The sequence below is a fragment of the Hypanus sabinus genome, chromosome 27 (assembly GCF_030144855.1).
Source record: "Hypanus sabinus isolate sHypSab1 chromosome 27, sHypSab1.hap1, whole genome shotgun sequence".
Taxonomy (NCBI): domain Eukaryota; kingdom Metazoa; phylum Chordata; class Chondrichthyes; order Myliobatiformes; family Dasyatidae; genus Hypanus; species Hypanus sabinus.
In genome coordinates this window covers 29,544,736-29,561,846 of record NC_082732.1, presented here as the reverse complement: position 1 = coordinate 29,561,846, position 17,111 = coordinate 29,544,736, and the positions used below count along the sequence as shown (strand labels likewise).

The following is a 17,111-nucleotide window of genomic DNA, read 5'->3' as shown; positions in this document are numbered from 1 at the left end:
GATTCAAAACAGACCATTTGATTCTTGGAAGCAAACGGGGATCAAAGGATATATGGATTTGGTACTGGAAGGTGAAGCTGAATTTTTTTAAAAAAAGCCCCAAGCAGAGCAGGTGTAAAGGCCCAAATGACCAACTCCAATGTGTTTCCTGAGGAGAAAAGTTCCTTAAAATAGAAGAAAACCAGCGGTAAAATGAAATTTTTAAAAATGTCTTAAGGGATTTAATGAATACATTATTAGAGAAGACAACTGTTGGCCAAATTTATTGGGGTTACATTGGTATAATTTTTCTGTACCAAGTTTTTAGAAATATTTCACACAAAATGCTGGTGGAACGCAGCAGGCCAGGCAGCATCTATAGGGAGAAGTACAGTCAACGTTTCGGGCTGAGACCCTTCGTCAGGACTAACTGAAAGAAAAGATAGTAAGAGATTTACTACCTCTCTTACTATTTTTTTTTTCAGTTAGTCCTGACGAAGGGTCTCAGCCCGAAACGTCGACAGTGCTTCTCCCTATAGATGCTGCCTGGCCTGCTGCGTTCCACCAGCATTTTGCTTGAATTTTCAGCATCTGCAGATTTTAAAAACATTTACTTGTTAGGGAGAAATGTTCTAGAAATGGTGAAGTAAAAGCAGGAAATTGTTGAATAGGTGGTAGATATGGCAGTGAGTAGTAATTGGAGCTTTTAGGACTGAGAAGCTTTAACTGGATCTAGAGGAATAAGTTATGAGTATATAGTTATATTTATTTATATTTATTCCTTCAACTCTCTTTCAATGTATGGATAAGTGTGTAAACAAAGTCAGAAGCCTGGGACGGGGTAGATTTAAAAGTTTAGATTTTCCTGAATGCACTTAGACACAGAATTAAACTTCTAAGCAATGGAGCAGGAAAGAGACGTAGTGTAGGTGATGATGGAGTGCCCGAGTGAGAGACGCCGTTTCAGGGATGAAGCAAACACAAGCTGAGCCAGTTACCACACAGGTTGCTGATGCCAAGGTGCTCACCCCCATGGTGCTCACCCCCATGGTGCTCACCCCCATGGTGCTCACCCCCAAGGTGCTCACCCCCATGGTGCTCACCCCCATGGTGCTCACCCCCAAGGTGCTCACCCCCATGGTGCTCACCCCCATGGTGCTCACCCCCATGGTGCTCACCCCCATGGTGCTCACCCCCAAGGTGCTCACCCCCATGGTGCTCACCCCCATGGTGCAGCAGAACTGCTGATAGTCTGATCTTTTTTTAAACCTGTAGCTGAGAAGGAAGCTGAGGAGATGCGGATGATCCACTACGACGACAGTGCCATCTCCAAGCTACTCGATCGCAATCAGAACGCAACGGACGATGCCGACATTCAGAATATGAACGAGTACCTCAGTTCCTTCAAAGTAGCCCAGTACGTGGTGCGGGAAGAAGACGAACAGGTGCCAACATTTTCTTCCAGGGCTGGAGTTAACAGAAGCGTGTTTGATTCGGACCATGCGGCAGAGCTGGACTGTTCAGAGTGGGGAATTTGTAAAGAAGCTATGAGGGGATGGGTAACGTTTTCTGGCAGAGTGGAGGGGGGACCTCTGCAGCTTCCTGCCTGACCCCTCTTTCCTGTGCTCAGTGGATTGTGTTGGAGGATTGAAAAGGAGGCAGGGTGGAACTGGTGGTGAAGTTGTGGTGGTTTCAAGTTGTGCTGAAGTGTTGCATCAAACCCGTTTACTAAAAATAAATTAACATTAATGGAACTTGGATTCCCTCTAGACATTTACATATGCTTTATTCCCCCCTCCCATCACTCACCTTCTCCATCCCCTGGTCTAACCCATCTCCTCCCCCTCCCCTCACATTGTGGCTTCCTCTCCAGTCCTGATGAAGGGTCTCCATTCTATTCCTCTCCATTCATGCCACTTCACCTGCTGAGCTCCTCCCATACTTTGAGTGTGTTCCTCAAGATTTCCGGCATCTGTAGAATCCTTTGTGTTTATCATGTGCTTTTTGACGTGATTTCTTGTGTTTATCATGTGCTTTTTGACGTGATTTCTTGTTTTGTGGGGTGCAATTCTGATGGCAGTGTTATTTTTTTTATTTGGTTACCTGTTCTCTCTGACGTGTAAGAAATGCTCTTTGTTGCAATGATATTAATACTCATTGTCTGTGATGAAGTGCACTTATGGACTTTAACAGGCGAATACATTCCTCTGAAAAATGATCAATGATACGGGTGTGAGTGATCAGACCCAATTGCACATGCGGTGGAAGACCGAATTGAGGAGGCTTTCGAGACTAAGAGAGCCAAGTACCAGGAGTTGGTAGAGCAGTGCCAGAGACGGGGTGGAGGGCATGATACGAACCTGTAGAGGTGGGGTGTAGAGGTTTTGCTGGCTGCTCGCTCTGCAGAACCTACTCTCTCCTTGGCATTACTGGGGCTGCAAAAGGAAGAGCCTTCAGGCCCGTCACAGAGGCTGCTGGGCCAGCCTCCAGGTGGCTATGGAACAAGAGGTGTGTCCTGTAGACATGAGCCGGGGTCTCATCAACCCTGGCTGGAACGCCTGGCCGATGTTGAAAGACTTCGTGATTCTGGGTTACCTCACTGATGAGATTGTCCCAGCATGTCCTGGGATGCTTTAAGCTCCCTGCTCTCTAACGAACCTCTCACGATGATTTTTAGTGCAACTGATTTATTGATGATCTTGCCCATGTTTAGGAGGAGGTTGAAAGGGAGATCATCAAACAGGAAGAGAATGTGGACCCTGATTATTGGGAGAAACTTCTTAGGCATCACTATGAGCAGCAACAGGAGGATCTCGCCAGGAATCTGGGCAAAGGCAAGCGCATTCGCAAGCAAGTCAACTACAACGATGCCTCCCAGGAGGACCAAGGTATTTGTGTGGAAACATGGGTCATGCAACAAGGGGTCTCACATACACACATTCGCTCACTCTCTCTCTCATTCTCTCTCTCTCACAGTCACTCTCTCTCTCTCACGTACACTCACACTCTCTCACAATGTTGGAGGAACTCAGCTGGTCAGGCAGCATCTATGGAAGTGAATGTACGGTCATAGATGCTGCCCGGCCTGCTGAGTACCTCCTGCATTTTGTGTGCGTTGTTTTGGATGTCCAGCATCTGCAGACTTTCTTGTGTTTACGCAATAGGTTATGGTAGCTGAAATGACACCTACCTCAAAATCAGATCCCACTTTTGATAGGCAGGATGTTTGTCCATTTTTTAAAAGTAAATGTGGAGTTAGAAGTTGATAGCCACAAAACTATCAGTCTCATTGAAAACCCTCCTGAGTTACTGATGACCTTTGGAGAGGGACCCTGATTCTCCTTCCTGTTTGGGCCTAATGTGACCACAAGCCTAGCGCAATGTTGTTGATTCACTGGCTCAGCAGATGAAACGTGAAACGGAGGCCCCATCCCTTCCCTCTGGTGTTTGAGCCAGACAACAGGAGTAAACCAGATGATTGTAGCACAGTGCAAGAATTTCTTACAACACTGACTTCATAAAGACATCTCATTGGCTGTAAAGCACTTTGGGATGTCTGAGATTGCGGTAGAGGATTGTACACTGTGAAATAAAGGGTAAAGGGAGGGTTAAAGATCACTTGGAATGCAGGGAACTTTGAATTGGTTGGAAAAAACCCTTTCTCCTTTGATTCAGTCTTCAGCCCTCTTGGGGCATGGTAGTGTGGTGGTTAGCACAACACTACAGTACTAGAGACCTGGGTTCATTCCCACTGCTGTCTGTAATGAGTTTGTACATTCTCCCCATGATCTCCTCTCTGGGTGTTCTGGTTTCCTCCCACTGGCCAGAAGACATCGTGGATGGTGGGTTAATTGGTCATTGTGAATTGCCCCATGATTAGGCTGGGGTTAAATCAAGGGTTGCTGGGCAGCAGGGATCAAGGGCCGGAAGGGCCTTGTACATGAACAAGTAACACTGTTACAGCAACAGCTGTCAGATTGGCTTTCAGTTCCTGTCGCTGTCTGTAAGGAATTTGTATGTTTTACCCCATGACCTCCTGTTGCTCTGGTTTCCTCCCACATTCCGAAGACGTACGGTCAGGGTTAGTAATTTGTGGGAATGCCAGATTGGTGCCCAGCAAAACCCTTGCCGATTGATTTGGTGGGAGGGGCACAGTCGCGCGGAGTTTGTATGTTCTCCCCACGACTGCGTGGATTTCCTCTGGGTGCTCTGGTTTCCTCTCACAGTCCAAAGGTGTACCAGTTGGTAGCTTAATTGGTCATTGTAATTAGCTCCATGATTAGGCTAGGGTAAATTCAGGGACTGCTGTGCAGCGTGGAACCGAAGGGTCAGACCAGCCTATTCTGTGCTGTATCTCAAATAAGTAAACGAGATTTGACTGTTTCGATGGGCATGTGATGGATAAAGCTGGTATTTTGCTCTTCTCTGTTTTTCAGAGTGGCAGGATGACCTATCAGACAACCAGTCCGAGTACTCCGTGGGCTCAGAGGATGAGGATGAAGACTTTGAAGAGAAGCTGGAAGGTGAAGGTTTTGCGATGGCTCCCCCTTCTAATTTAGTGCAGTAGTTTCATCTTAAAACTGTGAGCTGTTTCCAGAACTTAAATCCCAGTGTCTTTGTTTTCCAGCTGGGAGACGACAATCACGGAGGCAACTTAAGAATGAAAGGGACAAACCTCTCCCGCCCTTACTAGCTCGAGTTGGCGGGAATATTGAGGTAAAATGACTTCCTAATCCTTTCTATCAACCTCCAACCAGAATCATTTTCAGGGGGGATGAGCAAGAGGATTTCGATGCAGAGTAAAGCCTTCTCGACACTGTCCTTTCAAACCCTACCAGAGCAGATAAAGATGGGGGTTAGATACCATTTGTAGTGTTCTCTGCATCAAAGATCCCAGGTCAAATATAGTATTATTTAGTAAGATTTTTCTTCAAGTCAAACTCATCATATGGATAGTGTGGGTTAAACACAACATAAAGCACTCTCTATACCAGGGATGTCAAACCCTTTAGGGAGAAGGTGCACAAATTAGCAATTTTTAACCTTTAAAAAAAATTCTTTTGCATCCTTTTGAGCAGAAATTATCATTGATTAATGAATTAATAGCAATAATTATGGACTTTTTAAAGGAAAAATTATGAATACTTTTGCTCATTGACATATTCATAGTTTTACTATTAATATAAGTACTGTATAAATGAAGTACTTTATGAATGAATAAGTACCGGTTTCAGGAAACCAGTTCAAAATTATTTGTATTAATCATATAAAAAGACAATTCAAAGAATACAATTTCTAACATGTATTCCCAGTGTTGGTGTGTGCCCTAGGGGCAAGGCATCAGACTAGTGATCTGAAGGTCACTGGTTCGAGCCTTAGCTGAGGTAGCGTGTTTGTGTCCTTGAGCAAGGCACTTAACAACACATTGCTCTGCGACGTCACCGGTGCCAAGCTGTATGGGTCACAGTGCCCTTCCCTTGGACAACATCGGTGGCGTGGAGAGGGGAAGGCTTGCAGCTGGGCAACTGCCGGTCTCCTGTACAACCCTGCCCAGGCCTGCGCCCTGGAAACTCCAGGCGCAGATCCATGGTCTCCCGAGACCGACGGATGCCACCACCATTGGTATATTCTCCAAATACTGGTGTGTACACCTGATCTGCGAAGATCTCAAAACGTGTTATCCAATGTCACCTGTTGTCGCAACTGCTGTCAAACCAGTGTGGGAAGTTTCCTGTGAAAACATCTCACTAATCTTGGGTTGTTTTAAAACAAAACATTTGCTGCTTCATTTGACAGTAAACGTAATCGTCATGTATCTTTTTATTATGGGTGGGGTTTAAAAAATCGAGGGGCAGTACTGCATGCTGTATGCCAACAAAATTTTGTGCGTGCCATCTTAGGTTTGTCATTCATGTTCCATACTGTCCCATTAAATGTTCCCGGGACAAATACAGGGTAGATTGTTACGGAATAAAGCTTCTGCCACAATAGATATTGTCCTATTAAATCAGTCCCAACAGACATTTTATAGGACAATCTCGGAATCCAGTTCTGTTGAGTTTTAAGCTTCATGTGAACTAATACTGATGAATGGATGTGATAACTATGGAGAGGGAGACGAGGAGATTCACCAGGGGCTGGCTTGTCCTGGTGATGAGGAGAGACCAGCTTGGCTGGGTTTGTTTTCCTTGGAGTGGTTTGAGGAAAGGTGACTGAAGTTGAGGGGTATAGGGTAGTCAGTAGTAAAGCTCCCTTCAGTAGAGTCGTCTGTAATCAGGGGACATAGCTGGGGTAAGGTAAGGAGTGAGAGATTTAGAGGGGACTTGAGGGAAGGATTTTTTCACTCAGGATGTTGGGATTTTGGAACACAATATCTGAGAGGGTGGTGGTAGCAGAAACTCTTTACAATAATTCAGAAGTATCTAGAGCAGGTGACCCCAACTTGGGGTCCATGGGCCCCTTGGTTCATGATAGGGGTCCATAGCATTAAAAAAAGGTTGGGAGCCCCTGGCCCAGAGAAACATTTCAATCGGCAAGGAGATGGAGTCTATAGACTGGTAAATGGGAATAGGATAAATGGGTACTTGATGGGGTGTAAGTTCTATGAGATGAAGTCAAAGTTCAGCTCAGCTGTGTTCCTCTCTGTCACTTCTCTTATTCAAGGCAAACAAACCTAGGCACTCTCCCAACTGAGAGGCCCCAGCCCAGGCAACGCCCTGTGGGGCAGGGAGGAGGGAGGGGGGTGAACATGATTGGATGGGTAGATTAGAAGGACAAAACCAGCTGATCCATGCTGTGATGTGGGGAGCATTGTATGAGACAGTTCTCCGACCCACAGACAAATTCAAGTTCGAGATTGTCTGTTGCCATTCTTCAGTGCCACTGTAAAGAAGAACATGAGTGTTATTCAGATCCGATGCAGCATAATAAAAACCACAAAAAACACAATAAATATAAATATAAAAGCAGACTGATAAAACTATATGCAAGTAATTGTTATACCTAGACTGATGGTTTGTACATAAAGGAGACATTGGTGATGTGTATGTAGTGGTGGTGAGGTGGATTAATAACTGGAGGTGTTAACTAGCCTGACTGATGAGGAAGACTAGCCAACGCCTGCACCCACTAACCTACCCCACCACCACTGTCAGAGTCACCCTACGTAAGGCTCTCCTGTGCCTAGCGTCACTTTATGGACATACTGTTAATCTATTTATATAAGCTATCTTGTATATTTATATTTATTGTATTTTTTTAATCATGGTGTCCTTTTTCTGATTGGGGATTTTTTTTGGGCTACCCTTCAGAGCTGGAGTAACAGTTATGTCATTTTCATTTAAGTACTTAAGTATTTAAAATTTTAAAATTCTTTGGAATGGGACCAAGGTTATTCACAAAGCTGTTGTTTCGATATTGTTTCCCTTTTACGAGACATTTTGCTTCAGTTAAGAACCAATCCACTCCTGTCAGCAGAATCTGCTGTCACCATGGTCTCTAGCAATGCAATCCAAAGAACATCCCATAAATCCGGATCACACTGTCACCAGCTGGATCCTTACTCTCAGCAGGAAAATCTTCCACTAACTTAAAGTTATGATAAAAGCATCGTTGGTTTGGTTGGAATGCTAATATGGAAATGTTACTGGTTCCGTCAGAGAGGGAGAAGAGACACCAATGGTGTCTACGATGACGTGATAGTCTGGGCGACCCACTCCGGATCTCGGAGGTTCACAGGGTCCGGGGTTCAGTGATGTAAAGTAAAGATTCTGACCTCCTTGTGACGGTTAATCCTGTCTGCGTTTAGGTTCTTGGATTCAACGCTCGCCAGCGGAAAGCCTTTGTCAATGCCATCATGCGCTGGGGAATGCCACCACAGGATGCTTTCAACTCACACTGGCTGGTGCGAGATCTCCGGGGGAAGAGTGAGAAGGAGTTCCGGTATGTTTCAAACGGTTTCAGACCCTCCTCGCCCTCTTCCCTTACTCTCTTATACCATTCCCTCAGCTTCTTGTATGTACAGTTCTTCTACTCATTGGGAAACACCTTCTGTCTTAGGCTCCTCTTCCACACCCTCTAAATCCAGCCCTGAAAATTCAGCCCCAGGAAGGTGAGGTTAGGAGGCAAAGTGCTTCACTACTGTTGAGCTTACTGACCTCCCACTCGCTCACATTTAAAGGAAGTTTTTGTCACTAAATTTCTCTTTTTTACTGGTAGGGTATCTCCAGTCTTGGGTTTAAGCTGGCCTACTGTTCTCTCCGCAGAGCCTACGTCTCACTGTTTATGAGACACTTGTGTGAACCGGGTGCAGACGGATCCGAGACCTTTGCAGATGGTGTGCCCCGTGAGGGGTTGTCCCGGCAACATGTGCTCACTAGGATAGGTGTGATGTCGCTGGTCAGGAAGAAGGTGAGTGTGGGCAATCTTGCAGCTTGTTGTCGCCTGCGCTAGGCACAGTGTTTTAACGTATTGACATGCTGTCGAAGGGCGAGTGGAAATGGCAGTTGTGTGTGCCCTGGGAGCTCCTGTTACCCGAGCTCAAGTTAAAAGCGTTAACATTGACGGGAGTGCTTCAGGATTGAATGTTTGTTCTAACCCCCTCCCATTAATTCAAGAGGGTAGGGCTGGGGTATCGGGTTTGACTTGGAAGTAAAATGGTAGAAAGAATGGTACTGTTATTCACTGGCTTATATTTCCTGGTCTGAAGGATTTTTCATGGCCAGAGCATATCCCAAAATGCTTTATGGCTGTTGCAATACAATTACAGGCCCCTCACTGTAATGGAACTTGTGGGAGCCATGTTCTTTGGTTACGTAGACAATTCATTGAAATGCAATAAACTTCAAAAAAAAATTTGCTGTAAGGCAAGCATTGGCCAGGATATGTAGTGTTTTCAGACAATGCTGTGGTATTTTCTACATCTGTCAGTGAGTTCTTGCTGATATAATCATATAACAATCACAGCACGGAAACAGGCCTTCTCGGCCCTTCTAGTCCGTGCCGAACGCTTACTCTCACCTAGTCCCACCTACCTGTACTCAGCCCATAACCTGCCATTCCTTTCCTGTCCATATACCTATCCAATTTTTTTAAAAATGACAATACCGAACCTGCCTCTACCACTTCTACTGGAAGCTTGTTCCACACAGCTACCTCTCTCTGAGTAAAGAAGTTCCCCCTCGTGTTACCCCTAAACTTTTGCCCCTTAGCTCTCAACTCATGTCTTCTTGTTTGAAACTCCCCTACTCACAATGGAAAAAGCCTATCCACGTCAACTCTATCTATCCCCCTCATAATTTTAAATACCTCTATCAAGTACCCCCTCAACCTTCTATGCTCCAAAGAATAAAGACTTGTTCAACCTTTCTCTGTAACTTAGGTGCTGAAACCCAGGTAAATCTAGTAAATCTATGAAGATTTACTATGAAGATGCACTTCAGATATGGTGAAGCCATTAAAAGCAAGGACTGAATTCTACTTGTGCTAAACACAATCCTAGCAACAAGGGGCCAAGATACTTTGAGGGGCAGAATCAGTGACTTATGTCTTAAAATGTGTTGTTTTATGCCAGTAGACCAGTGCAAGACATAAATAAAACTATTATATGTTACAATAAATAGTGCAGAAGAGGAATAGGGAGTTAGTGTACCCAGACCATCTAATGGCAGAGGGGAAGAAGCTGTTCCTAAGATGTTTATAGTGAGTCTTAGCAATATCACTTGTGTAAGAAATTGCTGTGAATATTGGAGTTGAAATAAAAGCAGGAAACGTGGGGATGTTCACCAACTTGGGTAATGCTATTACATGATGCTTTGTACCGTTTCAAAATTTTCAATCAAAGCGAGTGGACAAGTCGGGACTGGTAGAATGGGCAGCAGTGCTGCCCACTAGTGGGCAGTTTAAGTATCAGCAGGACATGTGGCAAATATAAACAGGTCGCTTTTTGATCACGAATAGACTTGAAACCAATCACTGTTATGGCTCTGGTTAATAAGGAGTCATACACATTTATATCTCACAATAAGTAAAGTACAGGCTTGGCTGATAAAGAAAGGTTAATGTCAGCATTCCGATAAAGAACTGTTTTCATGGTAATTTTATTTTAAGGTTTGTCCATTTAATGGTGGTGAGTAAAACATTTTAGTAGTTAATGGCAGTTTCAAATATTCCATGGATTAGACGAGGGCAAAGAGCTCTCTACATTTTCCCATGTAAAGGTACAACACAAATACAGAAAACAAGCTCCTTCTGCACCAGGAGTTCCCAGCCTGGGGTCCACAGACCCCTCCGTTAATGTTAGGGGTCAGGCATGAAAGAGGCTGGAACCCCTGCTCCACACCTCTCAGTAGAACTCTTCCCAGGACAGATACAGCACTGGTTTGTGGGAGATTAAACCTGTGTTTGTAATGTCCTGTAAAACACTCCCAGAGCATGTGCACCGTAGGTTACATATGAATTAATGCTCCCTCTGCCTCATCCAGCAAGTCAGATAATGTCCTCTCCTTTTTATGTGGTGACAGTTTCTCAGTGAGATTGATAGTTGAAGTTCAACTGAGCTAGATGAACTGTTCCCAAACTTGTTTCATAGCCTAATTGCTGAGTCACCTGATTTGAGTCCTGACTTTCCCACAGTCCTGACAATCCCATTTTGCACCAGTTTTTTTTCCCTCCTGATTTGACTTGTCACTGAAATGATCTCTCTGGAAAATCAATCCAAGGTGCAGGAGTTTGAATACATCAACGGGAGGTACAGCACGCCTGAGATGGTGCCCGAGAACATGGAGAGCAAGAAGCCCATTGACTGCCCGTCGTCTGATGCCAGCACCCCTGTTGCTGCCAGCCCTGCCTGCCCGCTGCCTGGGGTACCAGCTCACAGCTCCACCGGTGCGTTACACTTGGTCAGAATTCAAATGCCACTGTTTGCCTGTCTAAGGGTCGAGTGTAAGGGGCTGTTGGGTGGCTGGTGGGCTAATATGTTTCCGGGCGATAACAGCAAGGGTAAGCTTGTACCTCAGACTTGTCTGTTGACCTGAACTCTCCTCTCTTTGTCAGCTGTCGCTGGAGAACCAGCTGTGGAGGTTTCTATGCCCGCTGTCACCCTCTGCTCATGCCCTAGTCCCTCTCAACTTTCCCCCTTCACGCAGCCCTTCGGCAGCAGCATCTACACCACACTGGTAGCTGTGTGCGAAATAATGAAGAACCTGTTCAGTCCCTGTTACGTTCCAAAAGTTCAAAGTAAATTTATAATCAATGTACGTAAATGTCACCACTTGCAATGCTTGTGGGCATTCACAGTAAATACAAAGAAACTCGATAGAAGCAACAAAAAATCCTCACCTGACAAAGAAAGACAAACAACCAATGTGCAAATACAGAAAGAAAGAATACCAAAATAGTATTAAATTAATGATAAATATCAAGAACATGAGTTGAAGAGTCCTTGAAAGTGACTCCATAGGTTGTGGGAACAGTTCAGTGAAGAGGCAAGTGAAGTTATCCCCTTTGGTTCAAGAGCCTGATAATTGAGGGGTAGCAAATGTTCCTGAACATGGTGGTGTGGGTTTTGAGGCTCCTGTACCTCCTTTCTGATGGTAGCAGTGAGAAGAGAGCACAACACGAGTGATGGAGGTCCCTGATGATAGGCGCTGCTCTCTTGCGAAGGTGCTCTTTGTTATATGCTTGTTACTGGGGTGGGCTTTGCCTGTGATGGACTGGGCCGTATCCACTACTTCTTGTAGGCTTTTCCATTCAAGGGCATTGGTATTTCCGTACCAGACTCTGATGCAACCAGTCAGTACTTCATAGAAGTTTGTCAAAGTTTTAAATGTCTTGGCAAATCTTTGCAAACTTTTAAGAAAGTACAAGCACTGCCATGCCTTCTTTGTACTGGCACTTACATACTGGCCCCAGAACAGGTCCTCTGAAATGATAATGCCGTGGAATTTAAAGTTGCCGACCTTTTCCACCTTTAATCCCTGATGAGAGCTGGCACCATGAACCTCTGATTCCTTCTTCCTGTCGTCAATAATCAGCTCTTTGGTTTTGCTGACATTGAGTGAAGGTGGATGTGGCACCATTCATATAGGACCGTAAGGTATAGGAGCAGAATTAGGCCATTCGGCGCATCGAGTCTGCTCTGCCATTTCATCATGGCTGATCCATTTTTCCTCACAGCCCCAGTCTCCTGCCTTATCCCCTGACCAATCAAGAATCTATCAGCCTCTGCCTTAAATATATCTAAAGACTTGAAATTCACAGCCTCCTGGATCAAAGAATTCCACAGACCCACCAGCCTCCGGCTAAAGACATTCCTCCTCATCTCCATTCTAAAAGGATGCCCCTCTATTTTGAGTCTGTGTCCTCTGGATTCTCCCACCATAGGAAATATTCTCTCCATGCCCACTCTGCCAAGGCTTTTTGCCATTTGGTAGGTTTCAGTGAGGTCTCCCTGCACAAGAATATTCCCACTCTCCCTTCTACATGCTGATTCGTCACTGATTCAGGTTCTGGCTTCGTTTAGTAACTCTACTAGCACTGGCTTTTTAATCGTTCTTTTTTGACACCAAAAACAATTATTTCAGTTTTCTCTTTGTTTAACTGGAGGAAATTTTGGCTCATCCAATCAGTGATTTGTTCAATACAGTTTTTTAGTGATTGTACAGGACCATAGTCACTTGAGAAAACTGTTATTCAAATCTGAGTATCATCCTCAAATATTACAGAATCATTAAAAACACAACTCTTCCTCGCAGGTTTAAACTGCAGACTGGATCCAAACACATGTCCCTTGGACCTGCTAACCTGCACTGAACCCGTTCAAGCACAGACAGTTTTTTAAAAAAGATTGTTCTTTTACTCAAATTCCTCCAAGATCTCACAGGCCTCAGGCTCTCTCCAATCTCACAGTGCTCTCAGATGTTTGTGCTGCTCCACATTTGAACTCGTGATCGTCTCCTCTTTCCTTTCCTGCACTTCAGGCTCCTGCACCTGCTGTTGCTAAGGCGACCAGCATGGATCACACTCACCTGCCCATCACCTCTCTCTGGTTTCCCTCCTCCTCCCTGTTCTTCCGCGGCTCAGTCTCCTCTCCAATCAGAGTCCTCTGCCTTCAGCCCTTTACCTTTTCCACCTATCACCTCCCAGCTCCTTACTTAACCCCTCTTCCCTGCCCACTGACCTTCCCCTTCACCTGGTTTCACCTATCACCTGCCAGCTTGCACTCTGACCCATTCCCCCCACTTCTTATTCTGGTTTCTGCCCCTTTTCTTTCCAGTCCCGATGAAGGGTCTGGGCTTGAAACATCAACTGTTTAGTCCCTTCCGTAGATGTTGCCTGACCTGCTGAGTTCCTCCAGCATTTTGTGTGTCGTCTTGGGTCTCAATGCCTGCAGCTGCTGCCTCTGTATCTTTCTTCCTGTCGGAAGTTGCCTATACCATCCTTGACCAAGATTATGGGAGGTTGCTGTACTCTCTCAGTCATGGCCCAGTGTCAAATGTTTCATTGATAACAGCTCACCTGTCACTGAGTTAAGGATGCCGTACAAGGAAAGGAGAATTTGGGAAACTTGGTCTCCATCTGGCAGAACTGATCCTCACCCTCAACTTCCCCTCGGCTCCTCCTACTTTCTCCAGACTTGAGGGGTTGCCATGGACACCTGCATGGGCCCCACCTGTGCCTGTTTCTTCATTGGCCATGTCCATGTTCCAAGCCTTCCCCGGTAATGCTCCCCAACTCTTCCTCTGCTACATTGATGACTGCATCGGTGCTGCTTCATCCACCCATGCTGAGCTCGTGAGCTTCACCCACTTTGCCTCCAACTTACACCCCCACCCTCAAACTCACTTGGCCCATTTCCAATTCCCTCCCTTTTTGCGATCTCTCTGCCTTCGTCTCTGGAGATGAACTGCCAACTGACATCTTTTATAAGTCTACCGATCCCCACGCTTACCTTGACCGTACCACTTCCCACCCTGTCTCCTGTTAAAAAAGATTCCCTTTCCTCCGTTACTTTTCCTCCACCAGATCTGCTCCCAGGACGCAGTTTTGCTTTCCAAGTCATCTGAGATGTTGTCCTCCTTTAAAGAACGGGGTTTCCCTTCCTCCACCATTGATGCTGCCCTTACCCACATCTCTTCTCAAACATCTACATTCACCCCATCTTCCTGCCACCTTAACAGTGATAAGAGTTCCTCTTGTCCTCACCTACCACCCCATGAGTCTCTGTATCCAATACACCATGGTCTGCAACTTCCTCATCTCCAAAGGGATCCTACCACCCATATCTTTACCCCCTCTCCTCCTGCTCTTTCTGCGGGGGTCGCTTCCTCCGCAATTCCCTTTGTCCATTCATCCTTTCCCACTAATCACACCCCCCGCCACACTTACCCCTGCAAGCTGCCCATTCACCTTCTCCCTCACCTCCATTCAGAGCCCCAAACAAACCTTCCAGGAGAGGCTGCGCTTCACCTGTGAATCCGTTGGGATCGTCTGTTGTGTCCGGTGCTCCCGATATGGTCTCCTCTACGTTGGTGAGACCCTGTCGTAAACTGGGGGACCGCTTCGTCGGGTGCCTCCACTCGATCTGCCAAAAGCGGAACTTCCTGGCAGCCAAAACATTTTAATTCCGATTCCCATTCCGGTTCCCTCATGTAGATCCAGGGCCTCCTCTGGAGCCAAGATGAGGCCACCCTCAGGGTGGAGGAGCAACACTTTATATTCTGTCTGGGCAGCCTCCAACCTGATGACATGAATATCGATTTCTCTTTACTGTTTAAAAAAAAAATCCCTTCCCCTCATCTCTTCTTCTACTCCCCACTCCAGCCTTTTACCTCTTCTCACTTGCCTATCACCTCTCCCTGGTCCCCTTCTCCTTCCCTTTCTCCCATGGTCCACTCTCCTCTCCTATTAGATTCCTTCTTCTCCAGCCATTTATCTTCACCTATCACCTGGCAGCTCGCCTCCTCTCCCCCCCCCCCCCACCTTTTGATTCTGGTATCTACCCCCTTCTTTTCCAGTCCTGATGACTGTTTACTCATTTCCATAGCTGCTGCCCAACCTGCTGAGTTCCTCTGGCAGTTAGTGTGTGTTGTGGCTTTGGGAAAGGAGGGACAAGGCTGGTATGTGAAGGGCTTGTTGGAGAAAGATGGTGAGCATGTGCCTATCTTGCTTTCGTTCCAGCAGATTAAGTTGCTGACTGGATAAGACACAAAACTCTCCGGGTTTTCCACGAGTGTAGACATGGACTGTGTGCTTACTGCCACATTCCTTTTGGAAAGTTGGGAAGTCAATCCATTGTCCAGGCCTCTCGTTTGGGGTTTGGTTTGAGCCCATAACCTTCAGACAGAGACTCGGTGCAGAGTTTAACGTGTCTATTCCGTACAGATCGTTGGAGCCGTGGTCAAGAACCTCGGCTGGAGGGAGTCTTGGCAATGGGTGAAGGGGGGGCTGCAAACACGCACTACCATCTCGCTTCAAGTGGTACTTCTGAAACAAGATCAGTAGGTTATCTCTCGGCAGTGAGGCTTGGCCATCAGCTGGGTCTATGACACCTTGCTTCCAGTGTGGGACGGTGGGTGGGTGGGGAATGGGGTGTCAAAGAGTTGGATTGTAAAGGTAATCTGACTGAGGCTATCCTTTCTCCTCTTAGAGAAGAATGGCTGCTGTGCGGAAGTGATGGATGACAACGAGAGGGAAAAGGAGGAGTGTGAGGCAAGTATTGAAGGGATGCGAGCGAGTCTCTGAGCCTGGCGTTATGGTTCGGGACTGAGCAAGAGCTGCCCAGTGGCCCATTTAATACAGAAATCAGAGAGGTTCCATTCACCTGAAGTAATTTCACTGTAACCAGATACAAACAAGTTTACTGGTCTTGTGCAGTGCGAACAGTTACTTGTACTGAGGTAACTACTGTTACTGTGGCTGCCCGAGGTACAGTTGTCAGCCGGTCACCGATTTGCTGCAAAAGACAGTACTGGAAAACTGGGAGAAACCCGGCACGTCAGGTGAGATCTGTGGAAAGAGAATCAGACCATGTTTCAGCTCAGTTTGTCAGAACTCAGCGGGGGGGGGGGGGGGGGGGGGGTGTAAAATACGAACAATGCTGAAGCCCTGAGGGGGAGATTTGGAGGGATGGGTGGGAGTGGGTTAACGGCAGTGGGCTTGGCAGTGTGGGATGGATACGAAGTGACCGGACAAATGAAGCTGCGATTGGGCCTGGAAAAGATGTGACTGTAAACAACAGAGTCATGATTGCTTAAGTTCAGTCCAGAGATTGAAATGGGCCTAATTGTTGGTGGACTCTAGGGGACTGAGGCCAGGATGAGAATGATTATTAAAGTGATGAGTGGTGGGAAGTTGTAAAATGGTGGTAAGAGGCATAATAAATCAGCTATGATAGGATAGCAGAGCAGCCTTGATGGGCCAAATGGCCCAATTCTGCTCCTATGTCTGTTGATCTTATGGAATCGTGCTTGTGGACTGAAACATTAACTCTACTTCCTTCTCCACAGCAACTTGCTGACCAGAGTATCTCCAGCACTTTTGTTCTTAACATCAGGAGAAGCATTAACTTCTGTTTTAACTGAAGTCACTCACAGCCGAGTCTATTAAAAGCTTACCCTTGGGCTTGAGTTGATAAACACTCCTTCCCTCTAAGGAGCAGCCGTAGAGTTTGTGACTTTGTCCCCTTTAGATGTTGAAGGGATCCTCTCTTGGCTCAAACTATCCCTTCAACAGGAAAATCTAAAAGTTAAAGATAAGTTGCTGCTGTCTGTAAGGAGTTTGCATGTACTTAGTGTGGGTTTCCTCCGGGTGCTCTGGTTTCCTCCCACAGTCCAAGGGCATATGGGTTAGTAGTTTATCGGTCACATGGGTGGTGTGAGCTCAGTGGGTCAGAAGAGCCTGTTACTGTGTGGTATCTCAAAATAAATAAACGGTTTTGTGAAAGCAGTGAGAAGGTCACAAACCGATATCAGATCATGTTTCCTTATCACTATGGGCCATTCAGCCCATCGGCTTGGAGTAATCCCATTCCCTCACTTACTTCCTGGTAATCTCTTCCCTTGTATGTGCCCACTAACCTCCCCAGATCTCCAGTGTGCACCAAGTGGGCCCTAGCTGGTTTCTATATGGATACT

General features: G+C 46.1%; 1 protein-coding gene across 1 annotated transcript in view; it reads left to right on the top strand.

Moving 5' to 3' along the window:
* chd5 (chromodomain helicase DNA binding protein 5) overlaps window positions 1-17,111 on the top strand; it is a 92,061-nt gene that overhangs the window by 60,470 nt on the left and 14,480 nt on the right. The window contains exons 24-31 of the mRNA XM_059952130.1: window positions 1,255-1,424; window positions 2,693-2,867; window positions 4,416-4,502; window positions 4,607-4,695; window positions 7,787-7,920; window positions 8,244-8,388; window positions 10,698-10,863; window positions 15,626-15,687. Of these exons, the coding sequence (XP_059808113.1) occupies window positions 1,255-1,424; window positions 2,693-2,867; window positions 4,416-4,502; window positions 4,607-4,695; window positions 7,787-7,920; window positions 8,244-8,388; window positions 10,698-10,863; window positions 15,626-15,687 (1,028 nt within the window). The remainder of the gene's footprint in view (window positions 1-1,254; window positions 1,425-2,692; window positions 2,868-4,415; window positions 4,503-4,606; window positions 4,696-7,786; window positions 7,921-8,243; window positions 8,389-10,697; window positions 10,864-15,625; window positions 15,688-17,111) is intronic.